Genomic DNA, 25,742 nt, shown 5'->3' with positions numbered 1-25,742 from the left:
TCTGCCCAAGGTCTTATCAGAAATGACACTCTCAGAGCGCATTGTTCTACCTTCTTTCTTCCGGAACCATCCCTCGGTGGCGGAAAGAGCTTTACATTCTCTAGATGTGACTAGAGTTTTGAAATTCTACTTGCAGAGGACCAAAGAGTTCAGCTCATCCAACAGGCTGTTCATTGCCTTCTCTGGTCGCACAAAAGGGCAGCATATCTCCAAACTAAGTCTGGCAAGATGGGTTTCTTTATGCATCATCCACTGTCATCAATTGAAGGGTGACCCCCTCTCCAAGCCACCTTCAGCACACTCCATCAGAGGGAGAGCGGCATCAGTAGCGTTTCACGCAGGGGTACCCTTGAAGGACATTTGCAGAGCCACTACCTGGAGCACTCTGCACACGTTCGCTAAACATTACTGCTTAGCCGAAGATGCCAATAAAGAATCTGCAGTCGGACAGGCAGTGCTCCGCCACATATATATATATATATATCAGAAAAGAATCCCCGTACGAAGGTGCAGGAAAAGTGGATGGCACTCCGGGAAGAGGTTTGGATTTGAAGAGTCCTTTCCAAGCCCAGAGTCAGGAAGTCAGGATGTTTGCAGGCACAAAATAACTTTAATAATAATAATGTCCAGAGAGAGAAAAAAACACGAAAACAACGACGCGTTTCGCGGCAACAAACCGCTTGTTCACGTTATATATATATATACCTTAACTGCTTGGTATTCTATTCAAGCATCTGAATCTATGAAAGATACAATGCTGGAGAAGTCTTAGTTACTTACCTGTAACTGTATTCACATGTGCCCACCCGCCTTCCCTGAGAGGCTGCTCCTACGCTCAGCAACCATCATACTGTAGTTGCTACGGTTCAAAATCTGAAGATGGCTGACTGGGGTGGAGCTTAAGCCCTGTCACCTGATTGGTTGGGGCCATAAAGGACCAAAGTGAGGCAGAGGGATTACACAATAGAATTGCTCATAGGCCACAATGGGTTATTTACATGCATTCTCTATGGAATAATGTATGTACATTAAAAAATTGTAGTAATTATTTTTATCACCAAGGATTCCCAGTCTGACGGGGAATATTCAAGCATCTCAATCAATGAAAGATCCAATGCTGGAGAAATACAGTTGCAGGTAAGTAACTAAGACTTCTGAGTCTTCTGAATCTGCTGAGATCACATGCTTTGCATAGGCTGAAATCTAGTGGTAGTCGTGGAGTATTACAGGATTTGTTTACGAAACTCAAAGGGACGTCGACAGGGCGTGTCAGTAATACTATCCCTAGTGTGACATCCACTGTACCCATGGTCCGTCACGCATAGAGGTCCCTCAGATTGTTTTTTCCACCTTGTGTTTGGTCGATAATTTGCAGAGTTCCTCAGGCTAACGCCTTTTGCTAGACATAGTTTAACTTTGGACTTTCTATCCTTTCATCAACCGCCTTCCACACTACCAACTGCTTTGGCGGCTTTCGACGGACTGCTCTATTGTCGACGACTAAAACCGCCTCGACTATCGATGACTGCGGCCTTCCTAGGCCCCTCCCAGTAGGGAGAGGTTTCATAACTGTTTCTTTGCTAGATAATGCCTTTTCTGATCTCTTAGCTTCTTTTCCTCGCCACACTGCCTTTTCCTCTCACCATGGAGAATACTCAATTTAAATTTTGCCCATCCTGTAACAGGAAATATCCCTGGAAGGACACGCACAAAGTGTGCATTTACTGTCTGCCGAGTGACCACCCTGAAAAGACTTGCATGGCCTGCAAACTTTTCCGGGCCAAAATCCTAAAGGCTCGTCGAATAAAGCTCTGGGCTGCCCACGCGATGCAGGCCGAGCCCTCCATAGACCTGGTGGGGGAATCCAGTTAAGGCAGCATCAACGTCTTCTGTGGCGGCGATCGGGTTCCTAAGGAACCCCATGTGCATGGTGCCCCCAACTCCAGCAAGCAGGCCAGCGATCCTGTGACGGAGAAGTCACCCGGCGGCAAAGGCACTCGCGCCACACAAAGCACACATCCTGCGGTTCAAAGTTGACAAAGCCGTCGACCAATTATAGCAGGGTTGCACAACTATTTTTCTCGGAGGGCCGAGTGTACCTTTTGAAGCTGCGTAATGTGTTGTGTGGAGCGGTTGAGGGGTGACCACACGACATGAGCAAGGGGGTGAATGAAGCAAGGAAAATGAAACGGAAAAAGCTTCCTAGTCATGAAGGTGGGGCCCTTAAAGAGTAAGTACTAGGACTAGGAGGAACAGAACTAGGAGAAATGAAGATTACTGGAAAGTAAGTACCCCCCCCCCCCCGAAACTCCCCCATGCTAGGTTATCGCCAGCAGATAAACACTTCATTTGCAAGTGCAGATGGCTGCAACACCATTCAGTGCCATACATTTCACCCAAATGAACACAAGGGGCCCGATTCATGGAATATTTGCCTGGTTCAAAGTGAATTTGCACTGCTGAAAAGTGACTTTGCACTGCCAAAACAAACCCTGATTCATGGAACTGTGCAAAGTGTATTTTTGCTGTGCAAAGTCTGTGCATAGTCATTTTTGCAGTACAAATATTCCTTGAATCAGGTCCAAAGTGGTTCCATCTTACCGTCTTCACATATTTATCTTCAGCTGCTTCCTAATGCCACATTCACAGTCTCTCCTTCTCCCCACCCCTATCTCTCTGTCTCACTCTTTCTGACATTCTTTCTCGTCCCTCTTCCTCTGATACTTTTTGTCTCACTTTTTCTGTATTTCCATCTCTTCCCTTCTTTCTCTCTCTTACTCTGTCCCTTTCTCTCTATCCCTATGCTCTCGCTCTCGAAGGGCCAGGGTGCAGCTCTGCCACCCCCTGTAAGTAATAGTCCATGAGCTTGCTCCCACCGACTTCTGGGTGCCACAGTGAGCCGGCAGAGCCTATTTATATGCTCCTCGGTACATCCCTACACTCAATCAATTGGCCGAAACCCTGATTTGCATTATGTGGTTTTGTGCTATGGTTATTGGGTATTTTGTCAAGAATGTATCAGCACGAACAATTCATTTTGTACTGCCCTCCCCAATAGGCAGCCTCTTACACTCCCATTCCAAAGATTCTAGCCCAGTCATGGTTTTCTTAGTTAATTCTAGCACTTGCATTCCTGGATTTCTTGCTTATAAATCCAGGACCACACGTCCCATAATGCAAAGAGATACAGTACTAAACCAGCATCTGTCGAGTGCTAAGGAACTTGTTGACATGTATGGAGGTCTCACTTTAATTTCTTTCGGAAATTAAATGAACAGCAAAGAGGAGATTGACAAAGCCTTATATTTCAGCTTGGTTTAATGCCCTATTTGATGGTTTTTACGTCGAGCATACATCCCTGATCTTTTTAAATCTGCGTCTGTTCCTGGCACTCCCAGAAGAACCATTGTGGACATCTGTTATAATACATTGCAGAGGCTCTTACCCTTGTTGCTTCTTTTTGTCATTTTACCAAATTGTCACTGATCACATTTCCCTCCACAGTATGTTCACGCAAATTAACTTAAAAATCACACTGTGGTGTAAATATGAAATTTCATTTGCTCCACCTATTCCGTTGCGAATCAAGTTTTGAATCAGAAAGCTTTTGTTACACTTACACTAAATCTAATTTCAGTTGTCAATATGCATGTGCAGCGCCATTGACTGGGCATAAAATTAAAGTCACTTTGCAATTCAAAGGGCAATGACATGTTTCTGCTCAGCAGCTTAATTCCTCTGGCTGGAACGTGGAAAAAATAAACAGGAAAAATGCTAAAATATGCACGATTGGGAAGAAAGGTGGCCAAGCTGCTGTTAAAATATCCATTACAAATGACCGTCTTCACTGTTGGCCCTCTAGCCATCAATGATACTGGGTAAACTGTTTGTTTACTTATGTAATGAAATGCGACTGACTGCTTGAAGTGGGCCGTATCTCATTGCAAAAATAAACACTCCTGACGGGCCATACATCACGGGATGGAGGGCTGCATTGGGCTCCAGGGCTGTATGTTGTTCACCCCAGAATTAGAGTCTTGCAGTGTCTTAAGGAGAGGTCCTATAAATAATGCCTGTCCTCTGGGCCATCGTGGGTCGCGTTCACCGCACAACAGGTCTCTGAAACAGGCGTCAATAAGACCCGTTTCAGTACCATGCCTAAAAAGGCACCACCTTTATCGCTGAAAGGGGTGGAAACCGCACCCCTTTCCACGGATTTCAGCAATAGTGAAAATGTGCCTGTGGGTTTGTGGCTTTGCGTGTGTCCCCTGTACAATCCCACACCGTTTCACCAATCTGCACCAGATTATACAGAGTCACTTGTTAGGTCACTCCGGACATTTCTGGCTACACGACATTTGGGCACCCAATCCCTTTCCCCGGAGTTCAGCAAAAGTCAAAATTTGTTTGTGGTTTTGTGGCTCGTGTAAGGAAGGCATGGTATCAACAGTAAGACAGACACAAGTGACCACAGTTCAAGGGTGTTGATTGAACTTTCACAAAGGGATGATGAACGCCTATCTAGACCTAAATCTAAAGGTGGAAGCAAGTTACGACCATCAAAAAATAATAATGCTATCCTAGTGGAGTCTTGTCAAAATAAAGGCCTATTCTAAAAAAAACTATTGCCAATCCTTACCGCTAATTTGCAAATAGTGTGGGGGGATGTTCATGAAAAAGAAATGTGTTCACAAAATATGTCAGGATGTTCGGGCCTTCGACCTCCTTTCCCCTCGTAAGGCGGTTCACTCGAGCAAAGTACACACTCTGGCTTCTTCGGCACAAGGATACAGTTCTATTTCCAAGCAAAAGGGCCTTCTGTGCCCAAGTCTCTTCTCATCAAAGTCTCTTGATTCAGAGGGCCCATGCACACAATGCAATGCAGATTTGAGCGGGGGTTGGTCTCAATGAAGGCACGGGTAGAGTGGAATGTTCTAGCATCATACGCCAAATTGGTTGATCCAATTCCCGCAACCCTTTATGATCTACTGGGAAAATAATTACTAGTTTTAAAGAGTAAAGTACATTTTCTCTCTGAGGATAAAGCGCTTCTTATCCTGAATAACTTGCCGATGGATAGGGCGTCCTTGTTGACCAATCCAGAGTGAGGAAAGCCCTATGTGATTATGGTTGGGCCTGCACTACGGACTCGCTTCACTCATATCCATCGATGCATAATTTGGCTCTGACCTATATAAGGCGGGGTGCTCTAACTATGATTCTGAGGCAGTTTGCAAACAAATCTTACCGTAATATCTTGCTGCGACTGAGATGGAATCTTCTATTGACTAAGGAGATTGTGGTAAGAAGAGGAAGGCTGCAAACTATGGATACGAATTGCAGATTCTGTCAGTATGGTCAGATCGAGACTGCCCGACACCTGGTATTGGAGTAAGTAGGTTTAAAAACAATGAGCATGAGGTATTTTCTTAGCTCTAGGAGTCAAGCTATTAATTGGTATGCAATGGATTGTGTTTATATATGGGATAGATGTGTCAATATTAATTCCATTGGAGAGGGTCTTGCAGTGTCAGGATTTATTAAAGCCCAGAACTTGACAGATCCTGTCTAACTGATTTCGGAAACCTGGGTTGATAACCCCAGGATAGCACTCTCCATGTTTACCTTACATCATATATTGCACTGATGAATGTTATTTAAAGTTTTTTTTAACATATTCTACCGGAAGGTTGTTTGATTGGCTGAACCTTGCTCAATGAATTTCAGAATGGTGATTGTTTTTTTTTTTAAAAAATGTTTAATTATTAATAGTGTGTTTTTATCCTTGTATAGAATGTGTATTCTATGAATAAGTGAATTACTCTGTGTGGTATTTTTTTTAAAGGGTTGAATGCCCAACTTGTATTTATTTCTGTTTTCTTTTTTGTTTCCCTTTGGGATTTTAAGTGTTTTCATAGTATGTAATGAGTCGACTTCTGGTTTCTGTTTTGTAAAGATTTGTTGTAAACCAATTGCAAATAAAAAATAATAGATGCACACAAAAATAAGATACGCAGTTCGGTGGTACTTATACGTTTTCCACTTGGGTGCTTCACCCTGGATCCCCACCTCAGCCGGGTTCAGATCCCTGTTACTTTACGATTGTTACTGCAGATCCCCCTCTTCTGCGCTCAGATCCTACTTTTTACAAAGTTCAGAGAATATTCATACGGTTCACCCCGGATCCCCCCCTCAGCCGGGCTCAGATCTGTCCCCTTTTCCAATTAGTCTCCCTCAGCGAGCTCAGCCCAATTGTGGTTCACCTTGATTTATCGAAGACCTTGGAATGTGCACGGGTTTAGCTTGACCCAGTGCAGGACCACTTTGATACAAACTTCCATTTTACAATACAGTCGCCATTCAGTTGTATACCTAACAGAGACCTTTTAATGAGCAACCTTGTGGCGCCGGACCACTCTGTATATGGTATCTTGCTTGGCTTCTCCAAAGTTCATTCACTCCTTTGGTTTCCAATTATATCTGCGCAACTCATCACATGTTTCACACACTGTCCTCTTTGGGTTTCTTCATACAATGTTGCCGCTTGCAACCTTGGCTCAAACACAAGCTGGTTTGGTATCAGTCTCTTCGACTCTCCGGCTGTGCTGTCTCTACTGACGCTGCTTTGTTGTAAGAGCCCAGGAAAGTACCACAGCAGCAATCGTTCCTCCCTGCCTTGGTTATCGACGCAGGAGAGTCCTGGGTCCCTTCGATGCACACTGTAGGTTTGTTCAGCTTTAGTTCCCGGTCTTAGGCTTCTTACTTTCCAAGGTTTGCGAAAGTAAGTCTTTAAAGGTCAAGGGCACTTCTCTCCTTGCAACCCTCTCTGGTCTCGCCGTCTTTCTCCCTGTATTAAACTGCCATCTTGGAACTGCTGTTTCCTCGTGTGCCTTTCCTTGCTTAGTGTGTGCTTTTGTGATCCGCCTTTTATCCGTGTGGGGAAGTGTGATGGAAGTCAGGTGTGTGTAATGATCGATAATTGCATGACCTTGCCTGACCATTGTATTGGGACATGCCAAGTATACGGCTCTGGTGTTAGTCTGTTGTCGCTCACAGTGAACTGTCCGTGAGAAAGTGTTTGTGTTGGGAAAGGGTGGGGTGGGGGGGGGAGGTTGAGTTCCTAGGTATCCTACCTGGTAGGATGGGTAAAAGGTGTTACAGGGAAGGGGATACTGCGTCTCACCATCCGTTGCCCCACTTCCACTCCCCGTAGACCCCTCATCCAGATGATCCTCCCGCACTGGTTCACCACCAGGAACTGGATCCAAAAGTGATGGCTGTGTCCTGGCCACCTGAATGACATCCTCAGGGACTAGCGGGTGAGACACCTTCAGATTTCTCACACTTGGCAAAGCGTTGTTCCTTATACAATTACACACTGTTTCACCAATCTGCACCAAATTTTGCACAGTCACGTGTACATACTGTACATAAAAGGGAATGAAAGCCTGGGCAACGCCAGGTATATCGGCTAGTGCCCCATAAAACCAATATTAACATAACAGCATAATGATATAATTAATACGTCTCATAAAAACAACTTTCATATGATATAAAAATCACGTTAATATGGTACGTTCATATCAGCGTATGTGTATAAAAAATATATTCTCAATATGAATTTCCAAAATAAATAATTAAATCCTAGATGTTCTGTGTTAAGGTTAAGCTTAAAACAAGTAGATCCATACATAAACAAAATCTTCCTATTAAAATATTGTCGAATCATCCAATGAGATTGTTTAATCTTTTGTAATTCTCCAATTACCAGAGACCACTCTCTAAGCATGCGATCGGGATTTGAACCTCTATTTCTCTGTGTTGTCTTGTTTCTAAGACAAACGCATTGCCCCTGCGCTATCCTCCTGGCCCATTGGCCTCCTGTGATGCTGCAAAATGGTTAGGACGATGTGACATGTTTTAGCCTTTTTAGCTATGCTCTGTGTATAAATATATATACAGCATAAAAAACAACAGTGCTATCACTGGACCTACACAGTGAAATCGCTTTGTCAAAGCGGCATATGGATAATTTATTCAAGATAGGCTGTGCTTTCAGATCACTGATATCTGGTGAAACTATTTAGAAGTTGATCTTGCAAACGACTGATCCATGTATTTCAAACCATTATTAACTTTGCAAGTGGTACCAATGGTGTTCTCACTTGGAAAGTGGGTTGACTAGTCCATAGTTGTCCATCCCCGCCATCTCGTATGTGTATTATGATGTGTGATGACTTTACTTGGACATTTTTCTTTAATTTTGGGAAGTTGACATGTACAACTTTCTATATTGCAACTGTCATATCATGCTCTTTTGGTTCTGGCAGAGCTATGGATTTGTATTGAATTTTTAGATTTACATTGCAACTTTCAACCCCAAACTATGCCACTAACGTTACATTTTGTTAACTTCATATGAAGTGGTATGGTGGGACACAGTATCGGGCAATGAATCACCTGTATAATCATCACTTGGAATTATTTTCCAAATTTGGCAATCATTCCATATAGCCGCGACATTGAGATCAGAATTCCTATAAGTGGCTATCTAAGGGCTTCATCCCCATGGCTTTTTAAAATGCATGTTTCCAGTGTGTGTACTGGAGAAGATGTCCTTGTGAGAAATTGGGTCTCAAAACCACCAATATGTCAACATTTCGCTGTGCAGTGAGGAGCTAGGTCATTGACTTTTTATAATTTAATAAGTGGTACAAATTACATGTTCCATAACTGTTCCCCCAAAAATGTCTGCAATGGGGCACAATTGCCACAGAAACACTAGACCACACATCAGCCTTAAGTGTCATTTTCTATTGTGACATATGGTTAGCATGTCACCTCTTTCCAGTAAGTCATGGAAAGAGGAAACGCACTACAAGTCCTGACCTAATGAATATCTAGATGCTCAATGGTGTCTGACTCACAAATGGAAGTGGGCAAGAAGGAAGGGCCTACCAGAGCCGGCACTGACAAGCGAGTGAGGTGCGTCTGTCGCTCTCTTGTCAGCTGCCTCCAATTGGAGGTCACACACAGGAAACAAACCTTTGTGTTGAAAGAGAGGAGCTCTGCCTCCCTACTCTCTACCTGCCTCACACCTCTCTCCATGCCTAGACTTAGTGCCAATGGGAGAACTACCTTGCATAGTATGCTATACAAAAGTATAAACTAAGAAATCAGTAGTTAGATTTCGATTGGTGAGATGGGCACTTTCAGCAACTACAGCCTTTTGTATCAAGATGCAAATCCACAACCTAAGCAAACAGTGACGTATTAAAAAAAACTAGAAAAGAATATTTATACTGCGAGGAGTATACAATCCATCAAACATATTTCTAGAACAAATTAGAAATCAAGTTATGTGGACAATCTGTATGTGTTCTAACGTCTGAGCAGTCTTGCAGGTTTGTCAGAAAGTGCAGCATGTATGAACCTGCATGTAGGTAAAACGCAGGATTAACTCTGGATGAGGTGCATAGTGTGGCTACTAGAGCTCATAGTAAGTTTAGAATCTCCTTCTCTAAATGAAGTCCATTACTGAGCAACTGCATTTTCAGTTAGCATTTTACAAAGCGATAAAAAGTGTAGAGGTGTGTGATGGCGAAATCTCAAGATTAAGTTTATAGATTCCCCTGTCAGGCCTAGGCCTGGTACCTAGTTAAAGAATTGTGGAATTAATGTGTTCACTCGTGATTGGGTAATTTGCAGTTACCTTTATTACTTTTGTCTTTATTGGTGATGCCCCTAAAGTGTGTCAAGGTAAAGCAAATGTATAAGGATGGCTTGAATTGTATTGTCATGCTTGCTTGTAGATAGTTTAGCATGCAGTGTTTAGCTTTTCCATGTCCAGCAATGTTGTGGCCATACTGCTCTCAATCAGCAGTAGAAGACCTGGAAGCAGCTGTCCTAGAACTTGCTTTGTAACCCCTTAACAGAGTCTGCATGATGTGTAAATGATGCACAACATTACTTATAGTAGACCGAAACAATCAAGGTCTTTAGAGGGATGGGGAAAAGCACTGAGTCAATTAGAAATGTGAACAATACTATTTTATTAATTTTTGGCAATGACACGTTTTGACAAAATGTATTTAAAATGTGCATTCTCGTGACTTTAAGAATGCAGGTTCTTCGATAACAATTGTTGGTGTGTTGACATACAACCATCCCACTTGCTTGGTTCTTTCTGGCACCATAGTGTCATACTTTTTGAGACGGTCACTGGCTCCTGTTTGATGATCTCCGGCTTCTACAGTATATGCGTATTTGTTGATACTTTACAAATAGTGTAAGCAGATTGTAAATATTGTCAATACATGAGCATTCTTTGCGATTAGCTGGCAAACAGTGTGAATATCTTGGCAATATCTGACAAATGTTGCGAGTATCTGAGCATATGATGCAATATGTGTGCATACTTGGACGTTTAAAGCCAAAACCTGGCATGTAGCGCTAGTATATTTTTTCCAGTCAATAAGAGCCTGCCTTGCCTCACAGGTTATTCTAGAACGGGAACACTTGGCTCCTCCTGTAGTCAGACAAACTTGTGGTATACACCTAGAAGTCTGAATAAGGAGTGCTATAAAAATGCACAAGTAGACCATTACTAGGTATTTTTTGTAGAAATGGTATGGGTATTGTGGCAAGTCCAGAAGCAGGACTTGGATTAGCAGGTTTGTGTTAACACTTTTTTTATTAATATGAAAATGATTCCCTTCATACAAAACTATACTAAGGGTGCTCGTCAATAGTCAAAATAATAGTACTGTAGCCATACCTATCTTCTACCTCACCCTACCACTGAAGAAAACGTAACTTAAACTAAGCAGAACATCCTTCCTTCAGAGTTATGTAATTTGACATCCCCTGTGTCTGCTGGGTGTCTTCTTCAGTACCCTTTTCTGTCCTTGTCAAATTCATGGAAACGCTCTAAAAAACATTCTCAAGTTCCTGAAAATATTGAAGATCTGAATTTGTGTGAATGGAGGGCTAACTCCTTAATACCTTTCCACCATTTGGTTGAGCCTCTCTTCCCTGTATTCACACTTTGGTTGTCCCGGGTTGTTCTTGAACACGTTTTTTATTTATCTGTGTGCTCTTCTGGTGCTGGTGACTCTGTTTCACAGTCTTACTTATTCTCCAGGGTTGTTGGTAACTCCTTATCAGGTACTCTTCCCTGGGTTCTGCATTGTCTATATGCCGTTTGGTTGGTTATAATACTTGGGTCTTCTGTCCTCTTTATTTCGTTCTATATTTATCTCCGAGGGTTTCTCGTGCAGGTTGGTCTCTGTCTTGTAGTCTTACTTATTCCCCAGGGATGTTGGTAACCCTTTATCAGATACTCTTCCCTTGGTTTTGCGTAGTCTCTGCATGTCGTTTGGCTCGTTATTATACTTGGGTCTCCTGCCTTATCACAATCCCTAGGCTTAAGGTATTCTTTCTCTTTCTCCTGGCTTTTGTGACCTTGATCTGAAACTGAGGCAATTCGTCCTGTTTCCCATTGCTCTCGCTTACTTCTCTGTCCCCCTCCACTGCGAGCAACCTGTGTTACTTCTCTGAAATAGGGCTTGCTCCGGAGAGGCTGTTTCTACTCGTTCACAGTGTCACTCTCCGGAGTGTTGTACCTCACTCGTCTCAGCTCCTCTTTGCTTGTCGATTTCGATGCTGCAAACAAAGGTCTCGTTCCTCCTCGCAATCTGGATTTGGTATTGTTTCTTGGGCTCCAGGCCCACCACATCCTCTCCGCGGTCACGCACCCTGTTGGGACTTGGTTTTCTCAGTCCTGTTCTCGCTGCAGTTGCACGGCTTGTCGCCAGCTCGGCAGCGTCTCTCTCATTCTCCACTCAAGGCCTGCGCCACAGCTGACTAGACTTTCAAGCGCAGCTCCGCCCCCAACTGACGTGCACATGTCGGAGGCGGTTTATTCCTTCTCGTCCATTCAAAGATGATTATACTTTTATTCTTGTCCAGTGACCAGAAAATTGGGTTTTGGGGTATGATCAGCTGTCAATTCCTTACAGTAACCAGCATTGCCTTGAGCCAAATGTTCATAGATACTTTCAAGATTTTTTCGAGTCCCATTGTTAAATGAAACATTGTCTTCCGGAATTCCTGTGAATGCAGATATTGTTTTATTTACAAGGAGTTACACACAGGAATGACAGTCCATGTTCCTTGGAGGGGAGGGGGATGAGGAGAGTCACTCCCAGTGAGGTCTGCTTTCCCAAACCCCTAGGAAAGGAAAGGAGTTGCTCCTAGCCTCAAAGGGGGTGGCTTCCCACCAGGGAAGAAGGAATGATCTCTCCAGATTTGTCACAGTACCTAGACACATGATGCCAGGAGGTGGTAAATGGTGTGTATACTTGGGTTCATAATGTGGGATGCTAATCATTTGATAGCATATGTGTGATTAGCTGGAATATGATGGCAGTACATGGCAGATGGTTTCAGAACTTGAGCCTTTGATGACAATACCAGTAATTTGATGGTGGCCCCTGCCATATTGTGTTAATAACTTGCATTTGTTGGTAGTTCCTGGGCTTCTGAAGGCACTGCAGAAAGCAGTTTCACAATACAAAAGCCCAACTATTTAATCAATGATTATTTCACTTGCATATATTGAGTTTCCCATTTAAAGATAACCAAAATATTGTTTTTTAGCTGTTGTTAAAACTATGTTAATATGGAAGTGTTTGTGTTCTCATCTAGGACCTTATCAAACTGGCAATATGAATTTGACAAATGGGCTCCGACGGTGGTCAAAATTGCTTACAAGGTTTGCCGTTATTTTCATTTATTTTAACCTTGTTATTAAAGTACAGAATAACTAATAATTATATATGAATAATGCAGAATGTGGCCCAAATGATTCATATTTCATTGAGCATGTTTTGGTGCAGATTGTGTTGTATCTTTCCTGTATGTACTCTGAACTTTTAATTTTAACAGGCAACACGAGAATGAGCTCATGTATCCTAGGCTTTTAAATACAGTGAAATGCAAACCTAAAAAGACAGACCCTTGATGATTTTGCGGCATGAAATGGCAAATTGGGCGGCATGAAATTGAAAATTTTGCAGCACAAACCTTTATGGCAGCATTTTTTCTGCACAATTTTTATTGACTAGAAGGTGCAAGATTGGTACATTGCAGAAAAGAGGCTGTGTGCAAGGCTCCAAGAGAACCAGGGTGTCATTATATATATCTTTTGTATCAATTTAATAGGAAGAGTCTTAGATGTTTCTGGCTTGGCAGAACAGTGTTTGTTTTGGCTAAGTGTTTTGGTTTAATGTGCATGCCTATTTAATATTCTTAACAGTATTATCAGTTGTAATGCTGAAAATGTTCCCCTTCTATGTTCGATAATCCCCCAAACAGCCACACACCTCTCACCCAAAACTCCTCACACGTCTCGCCAATTCCTCATCACAATTTGCACACTCCGGTCCCTGCCAAACTTCAAATCATACTCCCAACTCACACCTTACGCTCCCCAATTCTTCCCACAGTATACAGTCCTTCATTCTTGCGTGCTACTTCTGCATCTTGCATCCTTTCTCCCAATCTATCGCACTCTTCCCTCATCCTTTCTCCCAAACTGCAGCTTACTGCCTCTTTCCAGCCAACCCCTCTCTGCTTTTGGCCCACTACTACCCCTGAGCCCACACTCCTTCCACTTTCTGTACCTCTGTTCCCTCTCTGATTTCTGGCCCACTGCATCCGCTCTGCGCTCTTGCCCACCGCTTCCCCCTCTGACTCACTGTTCTCCCTCTGATATCCCTTTGCTTTCTTGCCTACCACGCCACAGCTCACTCATCACTCACCCTCTCTCTCTCCTTTCTCTCACATATTGTGACCATTTTTTAATTTTTGAAAACTGTAGATTTTGGCCCAGATCCTCAAAAAATGGGGCATCTAAAAATATAGCAGAGGATGTGCTGTTTATAGATATCCCATTTTTGGAAATGAGTAGGCCACCTTTGAGAATATCTCAAAGGTGACCTGCACATTTCCACGGGGCTGAGCTATAGCACAAATGTTGCGCTGACCAGCTGCCTTGAATACGTTGGTTTTGGAAGCGCTCTCCCGACAATGGTCTACAGGCTCTGCATGCATTTTCCCTGTGACTGGCCCTTAAGGGTCCTGCCACTGTAAAATGTGACCCTAAAAAACACATTTAGAATGGGTTGTGTCCTCCAACGTATTCCTCATTTTATGATAATCGTATCCCAGCTCTGCTGCTTCGTAATTTTCTTTTTCACCAGAGGGAGCTGTGTTTGAGGCCGTGGGGTCGAAGTCCCTTTGAGAGCCGCCGCTGGGTGTCGACGTCATCCGCTGTATAAAGGGCTCGAGCAGCGCCCGTTACCTCAGTTCTGTTTTTCCGACACAACTGCTTCGTGTTACGAACGGCGCATCAGATTTTTCCTCGACTCTGTCCTCATCATCTACTCCCACCACACCCAAGACAAATTTCAGAAGTGTGGTAGGAAAATTTCGATAACCGACCCCCATCGGAATTGCCTCTTGTGCGTCAGCCCAGACCATCGGGTCGACGAGTGCGGGTCCTGTCAGGCCATGTCCAACAAGGCTCTTATCGGAACATAGAGGTAAGCTGGCGGTGGGGGAGGAGAAGTATAAGTCTTCAAAAAGACAAAAGGATTCGGATGAATCCAGTTGAAAATCTCATCATGAGTCGAGGAGGTCGAGATCAAAGAGTCGCTCGGGGAAATTTTCCTCATCTTCGACTAAAAAGTCAAAGTGACGTCACAGGTCTTCTTCCTCCTCGTCGTCCTCTGAGAGGAGAGTAACTTATCCATCAAAGCACAATTCCCCAGAAAAATGGGAGGCATTTAGGGCTTTGATGCTTAAAATATTCGAGAAAGCGGCCCAGACCCCCTCGAAGTTGCGCTGTGGTGATCATGCCTCCACCCACTCTAAAAGTGACAGAGGAAAATCAAGATCTAAACATGCGAGAGTTGAAAAGGAGTCGAGAGTGTCTTGAAGGGAAAGTTCCCAGACGCCTTGTACTAAGTCAAAGCCTCTGGTGCATAAATCGGGGCTAGCGGAATCGAAGTCGAAGCCAAAACTCGACTCGACAGAGTCGACGACCATAGCGTCGAAACCGCTGACGCAAATGTCATGATGCATACCCCCGGGCATCCAGATCACGTCCATCAGCCCCGGGAGCAGGCATCATGTTGCCCTGAGAAAACTGTCTGGGTTCAGTCCTGGCGCCTATGGCGCCAGGCTCATATGGGACATCAGTCCTGGCGCCTTAGCCGCCAGGCTCATAGGTGCACACTTACCTGATGCAGACCATGCTGCAAGAAGATCCACGCCCATGTGAGGCCTGGAAGGGACTACCTTACCTTGGGGACTATTTTGTTACTCGGGTGTGGTCGGGGAGGAATACCTACCTGGGACTACTTTGGAGGCTATTTAAACCACGCCCGAAGAGCAGCACACACTTCGCGTTATTCTGCATCCAGCAGCGTAACGTTCACCGTGCCAGCAGCAGCATCCAGTCTTCTGCCACGCCCGCCTCAAACCAGAAGCACCTAGAAAGAAGGAAAGAAGCAAAGGTTAGAACAAGAGTATTATCTGATTTCTTACCTGATTCTGGATTCATCGCATCTTCAAACCAGAGGAAAGACTTTGTCTTAAACACGTCGCATCGCCAGCAGCAGTGCCGCGCCATACTCACCGTTCCACGCAGCATCTCTTCGATCCGGCGCTGCCTCCATCTTAACATCGCCGAATTCCGGCACCTAAGGGGTACAAGAAACAACAAGGTGAGCAGAGAGAACAGACAGAGACAATCTCTTTAGCCGCCATATGCTTACCTGATTTTACCGCCGGAGGTATTATTCATCAGCACGCCACATCTTCTTATGCTGCACCTGTAAGAAAAGGAGCAAGTTTCACCCTTGGTATAATTTTCCAGACAGTGTTGGGTAACACAGACTTTTACCAGAGCGCTTTCAGCTGTCAATCTTCTTATTGGGTCAAAGCTGCAAGATAAAAGGGGAATCGGACAGGAGTGAATTCCAGACATTTTGAACTCTTACGAACTATATACTTACGGCTCTTCGCCAGGACCTTTTGGAGTCAGGATTCGTCTACAACTCTTCCAATATCTTCAGGCCAGTGAAGTAACTGGTCATCAACGCGCCCCTGCGTTCTTCGCAGGATGGAGGGCTCCTCCTTCAAGAACATAAGGTGAGATTGCTGCGAGGGCACTTCAGAGGTGATCAGTAGGGAGGACAGTGGGGGTGCTATCACTTGAATCCACAAGTAGCTAAATCCATCTCTCCACTTGTAGGAGAATATTTCTACGGGTCAAGCAGACAAGATTAGGAGGGCAGATCCAGTCAGTCATCGCTGCACTACGCATCACGTGGGTGGAGGCCGCAGCAGTCCGGGTCCGACCGACGTCCCTGTGGGAGCCAGGTGAGTGTAACAGCAAATGGTGTCGGCACCTTTGGCTGTATGGAAGCCTTCTTCGACAGCATCGAAGCCTACTTCGACACCGTCGAAGCCAGCGTATTCTCCATCGAGGCCTTCTTTGATTCCAAGACCCAAGTCGACGCCATTGTCCATACCTAGGTTGATTCAACCTTCTTTATCTGAAAAGACTTTCCACCCTCAACCTAGACAGGAACTTTTCAGATCCATGTCATCCATATATGAACAACATTCCTCTGAAGAGGATGTTACTTCAGCTGGAGTTAGGTTTGGAGCCAGAGAGGTCCCTGAAGAGCTAGTGGACCCACAGTCTAAAATAACAGATCTTTGACTGTCTCCAAAATGCCAGTGGCTTAGACACTTCAACTGAAGTGGATTTTGAAAGACCAGACCCTACAGATAATGCTGATCCCAGTTATAGGAATCTTAAGGGAAGGGTCATTGATTTTATGGGTTGGAAGGCAGCTTCCCCTGATTTCGACCAGGATGACATGACTGACATCCTGAGTGAAGGTCTTTTTAAAAGATCCTGTCCTTCCATTCCATAAACCACTGCAAAAAAGGGTGATGGTAAATTGGAATACTCCTGATTCTATATAAACAGTAATTAAGAAATGTGTACCAAAATATAGGCCATCTTTATCAGATCCAGAATATTTATCTACACATCCCTCCCCTGAAAGTCTAGTGGTTCAAAGCTGCAATCTCCACTGGGCAATTAGCTTACCCATCAATACTACCAGACAGGGATGATAAAAAAAAGTTGATGCTTGGGCCCGGAAAGTTTTTTTCCTTCGGGCAGTATGGCCCTTAAATCTACTAATGTCACTTGCACATTAGCCAGAATTACATATGCACTGTGGGACTGCATGTCATCAGCGGCTGAACGCATCCCGGAAGGTGAGAAACGGGATGGTTTCCTGGCTGTATTAACAGATGGTAAAGAGGCTATGGAGCAATGCCTTCAGTCAGGACTGGACACTACGGATAGTGTAAGCAGGTCCATGGCATCTAACACGGTCCTACGCAGGTTTGCATGGCTAAGGAAGTCTGGCTTTGCACCTGATGTGCAAGCTAGATTACTTAATATGCCCTTTGACGGCTTGAGGTTGTTTGGCAGCAAGGCGGACTAAAGCTTGGAGAAGCTGCATACCTCAAAAGCGGCAGCAAAATCACTTGGTGCCGCTATAAGGCAACCTCAGCAACACTCTTACGCAGGCTCATCTTCCTGGAAGAGTCCTCCTTTTTACTGCTATTCCTCTTTTGGAAAAGGGAGGGGGCAGGCCATTCAGAGAGGCCAACAGAGAAAACCCTTTTGTGGTGGAAAAGGGATAGGTGCTAGATCAGCCACAGCAGTGGCTAATACCTCCTCAGCCACTGCTGCAGCCGCTGCAAAGCCACTTTGTGGTCCTGACCCACAAGACACCGGTGGGAGGCAGAATCACTCGGTATCTGGACGAATGGCGGGGCATTACGTCAGATGCCTGGGTACTAGAGATAGTGACCCATGGTTACTGTCTTCCTTTTCATCAAAGAGCTCAAGATCATCCACTGAGAGCCAACTCTGTAAAAATTCCAGACCCACTCCTTGTGCAGGAGATTTTAACCCTGCTAGAGAAAGGTGCAATAGAACATGCACCTTTAGGGGAGAGGAACAAGGGCTGGTACTCCACCCCTCCCAGACCCCCGCCCCCTATTTTCTCATCCCCAAAAAGGACGGAGGATTGAGACCCATCTTGGACTTAAGAAACTTGAACAAGTTCCTCAGGAAGGACAAGTTCAAAATGGTGAACCTTTCTCAGATCCTTCAGGCTTTTCAACTTCAGGACTGGCTGGTTTCATTGGACCTTCAGGATGCTTACTTTCATGTGCCAATCCATCTCAAGCACAGAAGGTACCTGAGGTTCGCAATTGGTTGTTCTCATTATCAGTAGTTTTGGGTTCTACCATTTGGGCTGACCTCCGCCCCGAGGGTGTTCACCAAGCTGATGGCGGTGGCGAGTATCAGAAGAAGGGGATTCATGTTTATCCTTATCTGGATGATTGGCTAATCGGGGCGAGTTCACCTGAACGAGCCTAGGAACATCTGGCCTTGACCTGCCACTTCTTACACAGGCTGGGCTTCTCCCTCAATTACAAGAAGTCACAAATGATTCCAAGCCAAAAACTCCAATTCATCGGAGCAATCCTGGACACTTCCTGAGGGAAAGCCTCGCCTCCCGAGGAGAGAGCTCACCACATTCTCCAGATGGTAATGACATTTCAAAATGCCCAACATCTAACAGCATTCGACTTTCTAAGGTTGCTAGGCCTCATGGCATCCTGCATTTTTCTGGTGCCAGAGACCAGATCGAGGATGAGATCCCTTCAATGGGCCCTCAGGACTCGATGATCCCAGTTTTCGGGGGAGATGTCAGATCTTCTGCAAGTTTCGACCAAAGTGACTCAAGATCTCCCATGGTGGGCTTGCAAGTAGAATATCCTCAAGGGGGAACCTTTTTGGCAACCATAGCCGGAGATAACTGTAGTGACGGACGCCTCACTCACGGGGTGGAGAGCCCACACCAACGATCTGACAATTAGCAGCCGTTGGTCTCCATCGGAGTCCAAACTACACATCAACCTTTTAGAGCTGAGGGCAATCAGACAAGCGCTGAAGGCTTTTCTGCCCTCTGTACAGGGAAAGAATGTCCTGATAATGACGGGCAACACGGTGGCCATGTACTACCTCAACAAAATAGGAGGCGTAGGATCACTCCCACTGTGCAGAGAGGCAATGCAGCTCTGGTTCTGTCCAATTCAAGAAGGAATCTCTCTATTGGCAGTTCACCTAGCCGGAGAGCTGAGCACGGCGGCGGACGCTCTGAGCAGGCAGAGCACAGTAACCCACGAATGGGAACTAGCTCAGGAAGTTATTCAAGAGATCTCCACCCTTTGGGGAACCCCTCAAGTGGATCTGTTCGCGACCAGTGCCAATCGGAAGTGCGAACTGTACTGCTCAAGGGAATTTCCCCCAAGAGGAGCTCTAGGGGACGCGTTCGTAGTGGACTGGATATTTCCACTCCTTTAGGCATTTCCCCCTGTCCCCCTGATTACTCAAGTAATCAGGAGGTTGAGAAAGTTCAGGAAAACCATGATCGTAATTGCCCCAGATTGGGCCAGGAGGACGTGGTACCCGGACCTTCTGGTCATGTCAATCTGCCCTCCAATACGTCTTCCACAAAGAGAGGATCTTCTCTCGCAAGAGGAAGGTCAGGTTCTCCATCTGGAGGTCAAAACACTCAGTCTTTACGCATGGTTTCTGAGAGGCTAAGATAGAAGGATTGGGACCTCACGGATGATGTAATGGAGATTTTTCTTTCGGCTAGAAGGCCAGCAACTAAATCCCTGCATCAGTGTCTGGAACTTATGATCTTCGGTTCTCCTCATGCTAGAAAAAAACTTAGCCTACAATACACCGACTTTAAGATCAAAGAGACACAGATAGCTATAGCAGAAAAAGTCAAAACACTAGGCATCTATCTTCAGGCATCTTTGGGAGCAGAAGCCCATATTGCCTACCTCCAAAGGAACTGTCGCTATTACTTAAAACTATTGAAAAAACTCAGACCCTTGCTGAGCTTACAAAATAGTGCGACAATAGCAAGAGCCACAATTCTCTCCCGGTTAGATTATGGAAACTCTTTACTCCTTGGCGCAAGCACTAAATGCTTAAAACAATGCCAAGTGGTGCAAAACAATATAGTCAGAATAATCACCAACACACCCTTGAGAGATCATATCACAAAAAACAGAAAGGACCTACATTGGCTTGCGATCGAGGATCGCATTACATTCAAAGCCATTACCCTGGTACACCGATGCTTACATGGTAAAGCACCAACTTACCTAAAAAAGCAATTCGTATGGTATGAATCACATTGCAACCTGAGATCCAATAAATCAGGCCTCTTACGAGTTTTCCCCACCAAAAAAGCTAAAGGATTAGGTAGGGCATTCACGACCAAGGCAATCCTCATATGGAATAAACTCCCCCCAGGGCTGAGATTGGAAGCTAACCATCTAATCTTCAGAAAGCAACTCAAGACATTCCTCTTTAAATAAAATTCCCACACACATCTCTGCCCCAAATGTCTATTACATGTGATCCTGACTGTCCCGTCTTCATACTCCGTCTGTCTTTATGTAAAGCGCTCTGATGCCTGCGGGCTGCAGCGCTATATAAACATATAAATAAAATAAAATAAATAAAATAGTGTCGTTGGAACAAGTTCAGTAACTGGAGCAGGGATAAGAATGTGAATCCATTTCTCTGTAATACTCCAATTGTACTTTCTTTTCTCTTACTTTTAGCCAATTTGGGGCTCCAAGTTGGTACTATAAAAGGATATTTGGCAGCGCTATCTATTTTTAAGCACTCCTCGGAAGAGGCGTCCTATTTTAAAATGCCTTTTAGTCATTCAATTCTTGAAAGGGCTGATAAATGTATATCCTCCAACACCTTTTCAGGTGCCCATCTGGGATTTAAATCTAGTCTTAAAATGTATCATGTGTGCCCCTTTCGAACCTTTACATTCTTGCCCATTAAGACTTCTCACTCTTAAGACCATTCTGTTAGTGGCTAGAACATCAGCCCGCAGGGTACGTGAATTGTAGGCACTCTCTTGTAAGCCTCCTCACACCGTTTTCCATAGGGACAAGGTTATTCTAAAAGTCAAACCATCTTTCTTGCCTAAAATAGTTTCTGATTTTCATCTGTCACAAAAAATTCTTAACTTCCTTTTATCCTCCACCTCACGCTAGTAAGGAAGAGGAAGGATTGCATAGACTGGACCCAAAAAGGGCTCTCAGTTTCTACATTTCCAGATTGGTCAATCTTCGACAATGTGGCCAACTATTTGTTGGGTATACTGGACACAAATTGGGCCTTGCATTGTCTATACAAACTCTATCCAGTTGGATAATTCTAGCAATCTTTGAATGCTATAAATTAGCTGGGAAAGAGCCCCCAGGTGGATTAAGGGCTCATTCAACCAGAGGCATGGCAACTTCCACAGCTCTCAGAGGGGTGTACCGGTGCAGGATATTTGTGCTGCGGCACACCTTTGTAAAGCATTACTGCTTGGACTCGGAGGACTATTTGCAAAAGCTGTCCTTCATTCAGTCTATAATTAAAATTTCTAGTACTCCCACCTCCAAAATTACCACTGCTATGCGAGTCTATAATAAGATGAGGAATACGTGGGAGGACACAATTCATTCAAAGAACATGTTACTTACCAACTAACGTTCTTTCGATTGAATGTTCCTCCCACGTATTCTCATCGACCCTCGCAACCTACCCCTCCGTACAGTTTACGCCAGTTGCACTCTAACTTCCTTAAGAGCCTGAGGACTTAAAACCTGATCATCTTATGCGACCATGAACACCGTAAAAACAGAACTGAGGTAACGGGTGCCGCTCAAGCCCTTTATACAGCGGATGACGTCGACGCCGGCTATCGGGGGACTTCGACTCCACGGCCTCGAACACAGCGACCTCTGGTGAAAAATGTTTTTTGAAGCAGCAGAGCTGGGATACGATTATCATAAAATGAGGAATACGTTGGAGGAACATCCAATCGAAAGAACGTTACAGTTGGTAAGTAGCTTGTTCTTCGAAGGGATTGTGTCCTCCGACGTATTCCTTATCTTTGATAATACGTTTCCAGCTTGCTGGCCTCGGAAATTTTTTCTGTAGAGGGCGCTGCGAGTCGACGTCCGCCGAGTCGATGTCCCTCGACGGCCACCGTATCGGCGCCGATGTCACCATGCCCATAAATAGCCACGCGCTGCGTCTGATGCTCATTTCCGTTTTTCCACGCTTTGTGGGGCCTCGGAACGTCGTTCCTCAGTTCAGTCAGGATAACCCTCTATATCTACTTGAATAAATACCAACTCGTTCTCGATGGCATCTTCATCGGAACCGACAACGCCGCGATCTGGCTTCAAGAAATGTCGAGACTGCGGTAAAAAAATGTCGATAACAGATCCACACAGGATCTGCTTGTGGTGCTTGGGAGCCGAGCACCATTGTTCGGAGTGTGAGGACTGCATGTCCATGACGGCGAAAGCCTTGAAGGAGCGCAAGGGGAAGCTCGAGAGAGGTAAGTCAGTCAAAACCTCCTCGAAGGTTTCTTCGGCTGAGTCGAGGCATTCGTCTCCTCGCCGTCAAAAACATTCCCATTCTAGATCTCGAAGTAGCTCCCACCATTCATCGAGATCAAGACACTCAAAGAAGAGACATCGAAAATCCCCTTCCTCGTCATCTTCTGTTTCCCCAGAAAGGGTCTCCTGTCCCACAAAACACAGCTCTCAGGCTGAGTGGGAGGAATTCAGAAAGAAAATGTTAAGCGTCTTCGAGAAAGCGGACTAGACCCCCTCGAAGACAGCTGAGGGTGATACCCTGGGTGAAAAACCCAAAAAAGCAAAACTCCGCGAGTCGCAGCACCCGGCGAAACATTCCACCCGGGAGCGCCACGGGCCTTCGGGTAAGAAGGCACCGTCTTCGACGCCGTCGTCGAAGATTCCTTCGACGCATGGATCGGCGCCATCAACGCCGTTGTCGAAGGGTTCTTCGACGCATCAGTTGATCGACTCGACGCCATCGTCGACGCCGATGAAAGAAAAGACCAAGGCTACGCCAACGGTGATTTCAAGGGCCTCCGGTACGACGCCGAGACCGTCGTCGACATCCTTGAGTAGGATCCCGATCCTCTCGAGTTCTTAGAGACCTCTTCCAGTTTTCTCGACGCCATTCTCGGCGCCTTTGAAGCCTGTCACATCGGCGTCGAAGACATCGACGGTTTCTCACCCAATAATGACAAGTTTGGCTCCTTCTGCCTTAGAGATGGGTTTCACACCATTTCAGAGGTCAGAGTACCCTGTACCCTGGACTATCTTAAATTTATGAAGAGGGGGAAGATTCTGACGAGGAAACCTTTGGGTTGCAGAGGACCACACTGCCTGTTTCAGTGGATTTCCCCTCTGTAGGTCCTTCAACCTTCTTTCCTCAGGAGTCACTACATGAGGCAAGTGGGCTGGACACTTCCCCAGAAGTGGAATTTGTTAAGCCAGACCCAGGGGAACATGTCGAAACACCCTATAGAACCCTTATGGCAAGAATTATTGAATTTATGGGTTTCAACAGGATGACCTGACAGACATATTAGACAAAGGTCCACAGGAGGATCCTGTGGTCCCCTTCCATGCAGCTTTACAAAGGAAAATTGCATCTAATTGGGAAACTCCTGAAGTTATCCCTGCGGTCAATAAAAGATTGTCAGCCAAGTATAGGATAGCGCCTGCTGACCCTGAATACTTATCAAAACACCCGACTCCAGAGAGCCTTGTGGTCCAAGCGGCAACTTCATCTAGCAATAGGACCGCTTACCCTACTGTCCCACAGGATAGAGATGACAAGAGGTACGATTCTATGGCGAAGAAAGTCTTCTCTGCTTGTAGTATGGCGTTGAAGTCCATCAACGCCACCTGTACGCTTGCTAGGTTCAGTCACACACTGTGGGAGTGTGCTTCATCAGCGGCTGACTGCATACCCGAAGGAGAGGAAAAGGAAGCCTTCCTTAACATTATTACAGATGGCAAAGATGCCATGTGCGAGTCACTTCAAACTGGCATCGATTCCGCTGACAGTATCAGCAGGGCCATGGCGGCAAGTACAACAATCCGCAGGCATGCGTGGTTGCGAAAGTCTGGCTTTGCTCCAGATGTACAGGCCAGACTTTTGAATATGCCCTTTGACGGCTCTTCATTATTCGGAAAGAAGGCTGATGACAGTCTGGAAAAGTTGCAAACATCTAAAGCAGCGGCAAAATCGTTAGGAGCTGCAATCCGCCAAACTCCTTTTCGCCCCTCAGGAACTTCTGGAAGAGGAAAGTCCTTTCGCTATTATTCTGCATTCGGGAAAGGCAGGAGACAGCTGGCTCAAAGAGGCCAAAGGAGATCCACCCGAGGTAGACGGGTCAAAGGTACTAAGGCCGCAGCAGGTGCCTCTTTACCCTCGGCATCTGCATCAGCCGCCCCCAAACCACTCTGAGGTCTTTCCACACAAGACACCTGAAGGGGGCAGGTTAACTCACCATCTGACGGAATGGAAGGCTATAACGTCAGATGCTTGGGCATTGGAGACAGTTGCCCAGGATTACTGCCTACCCTTTCTACACGTCCCTCAGAGTCATCCACCGGGGCACAGCTCTCTAAAAGTTCCAGATCCGCTCCTCTTGCAGGAAATTATAGACCTGCTAGAGAAAGGTACCATAGAACCGGTACCTGTAGCGGACAGGAACAAGGGCTGGTACTCCCCCCTACTTTCTCATACCAAAGAAGGACGGAGGACTGAGACCCATCCTAGACTTATGAGAATTGAACAAGTTCCTCAAGGAGGACAAGTTCAAGATGGGAACTCTCTCTCAGATCCTTCAGGCCCTCCAGCTCCAGGACTGGCTGGTATCCCTGGACCTTCGGGATGGTTATTTCCATGTGCCTATCCATCTCAAACACAGGAAATACCTGAGGTTCGCAATTGGCGACTCTCATTATCAATTTGGAGTTCTGCCATTTGGGCTGACCTCCGCCCCGAGGGTCTTCACCAATCTAATGTCGGTAGTGGCTGCGAGTCTGAGGGAAGGGATCCACGTCTATCCCTACCTGGACGATTGGCTGATCAGGGCTGTATCTTCGGAACAAGCTCAGATCCAGCTAGATTATGTCTGCCACTTCCTTCACAAACTGGGCTTCTCCCTCAATTTAAAGAAGTTACAGATGATACCATCACAGAGACTCCAATTCATCACAGCTGTCCTGGACACTTTCCTGGGGAAAGCCTCGCCACCAGAGGTGAGGGCTCAAGATATTCTGCAGATGGTCAACAAGTTTCAAAATGCCCAACGTCTCCCAGCCTTCGACTTTTTGAGGTTGCTAGGCCTCATGGCATCCTGCATCTTCCTTGTGCCAGAGGCTTGCCTGAGAATGAGATCCCTTCAGTGGGCACTGAGAACTCAGTGGTCGCAATTCTCAGGGAGAATGACAGATCTCCTCCGGATTCCGGATAAAGTAGCCCGCGACCTTCAATGGTGGGCCTATCCAGAGAACATCTTGAAAGAACTGTTTTGGCAACCATGGCCGGAGATGACAGTAGTCACAGACGCCTCACTCACGGGGTGGGGAGCCCATGCCAACGACTTGACCATCAGTGGTCGTTGGTCTCCATCGGAGTCCAG

General features: G+C 45.5%; 1 protein-coding gene across 2 annotated transcripts in view; it reads left to right on the top strand.

Annotated features, from left to right (window-relative positions):
• Positions 1–25,742, top strand: part of SMARCA2 (SWI/SNF related BAF chromatin remodeling complex subunit ATPase 2) — a 3,136,185-nt gene that overhangs the window by 1,292,451 nt on the left and 1,817,992 nt on the right. For both annotated transcript variants that reach the window (XM_069625745.1, XM_069625746.1), the window contains exon 17: positions 12,709–12,775. In XM_069625745.1, coding sequence (XP_069481846.1) covers positions 12,709–12,775 — 67 coding nt within the window. The remainder of the gene's footprint in view (positions 1–12,708; positions 12,776–25,742) is intronic.

Source organism: Ambystoma mexicanum, chromosome 6p (assembly GCF_040938575.1).
Source record: "Ambystoma mexicanum isolate Mex_15411 chromosome 6p, UKY_AmexF1_1, whole genome shotgun sequence".
Lineage (NCBI taxonomy): Eukaryota > Metazoa > Chordata > Amphibia > Caudata > Ambystomatidae > Ambystoma > Ambystoma mexicanum.
The sequence above is the reverse complement of the archived record's forward strand: the minus strand, read 5'-3'. Positions and strand labels throughout refer to the sequence as shown.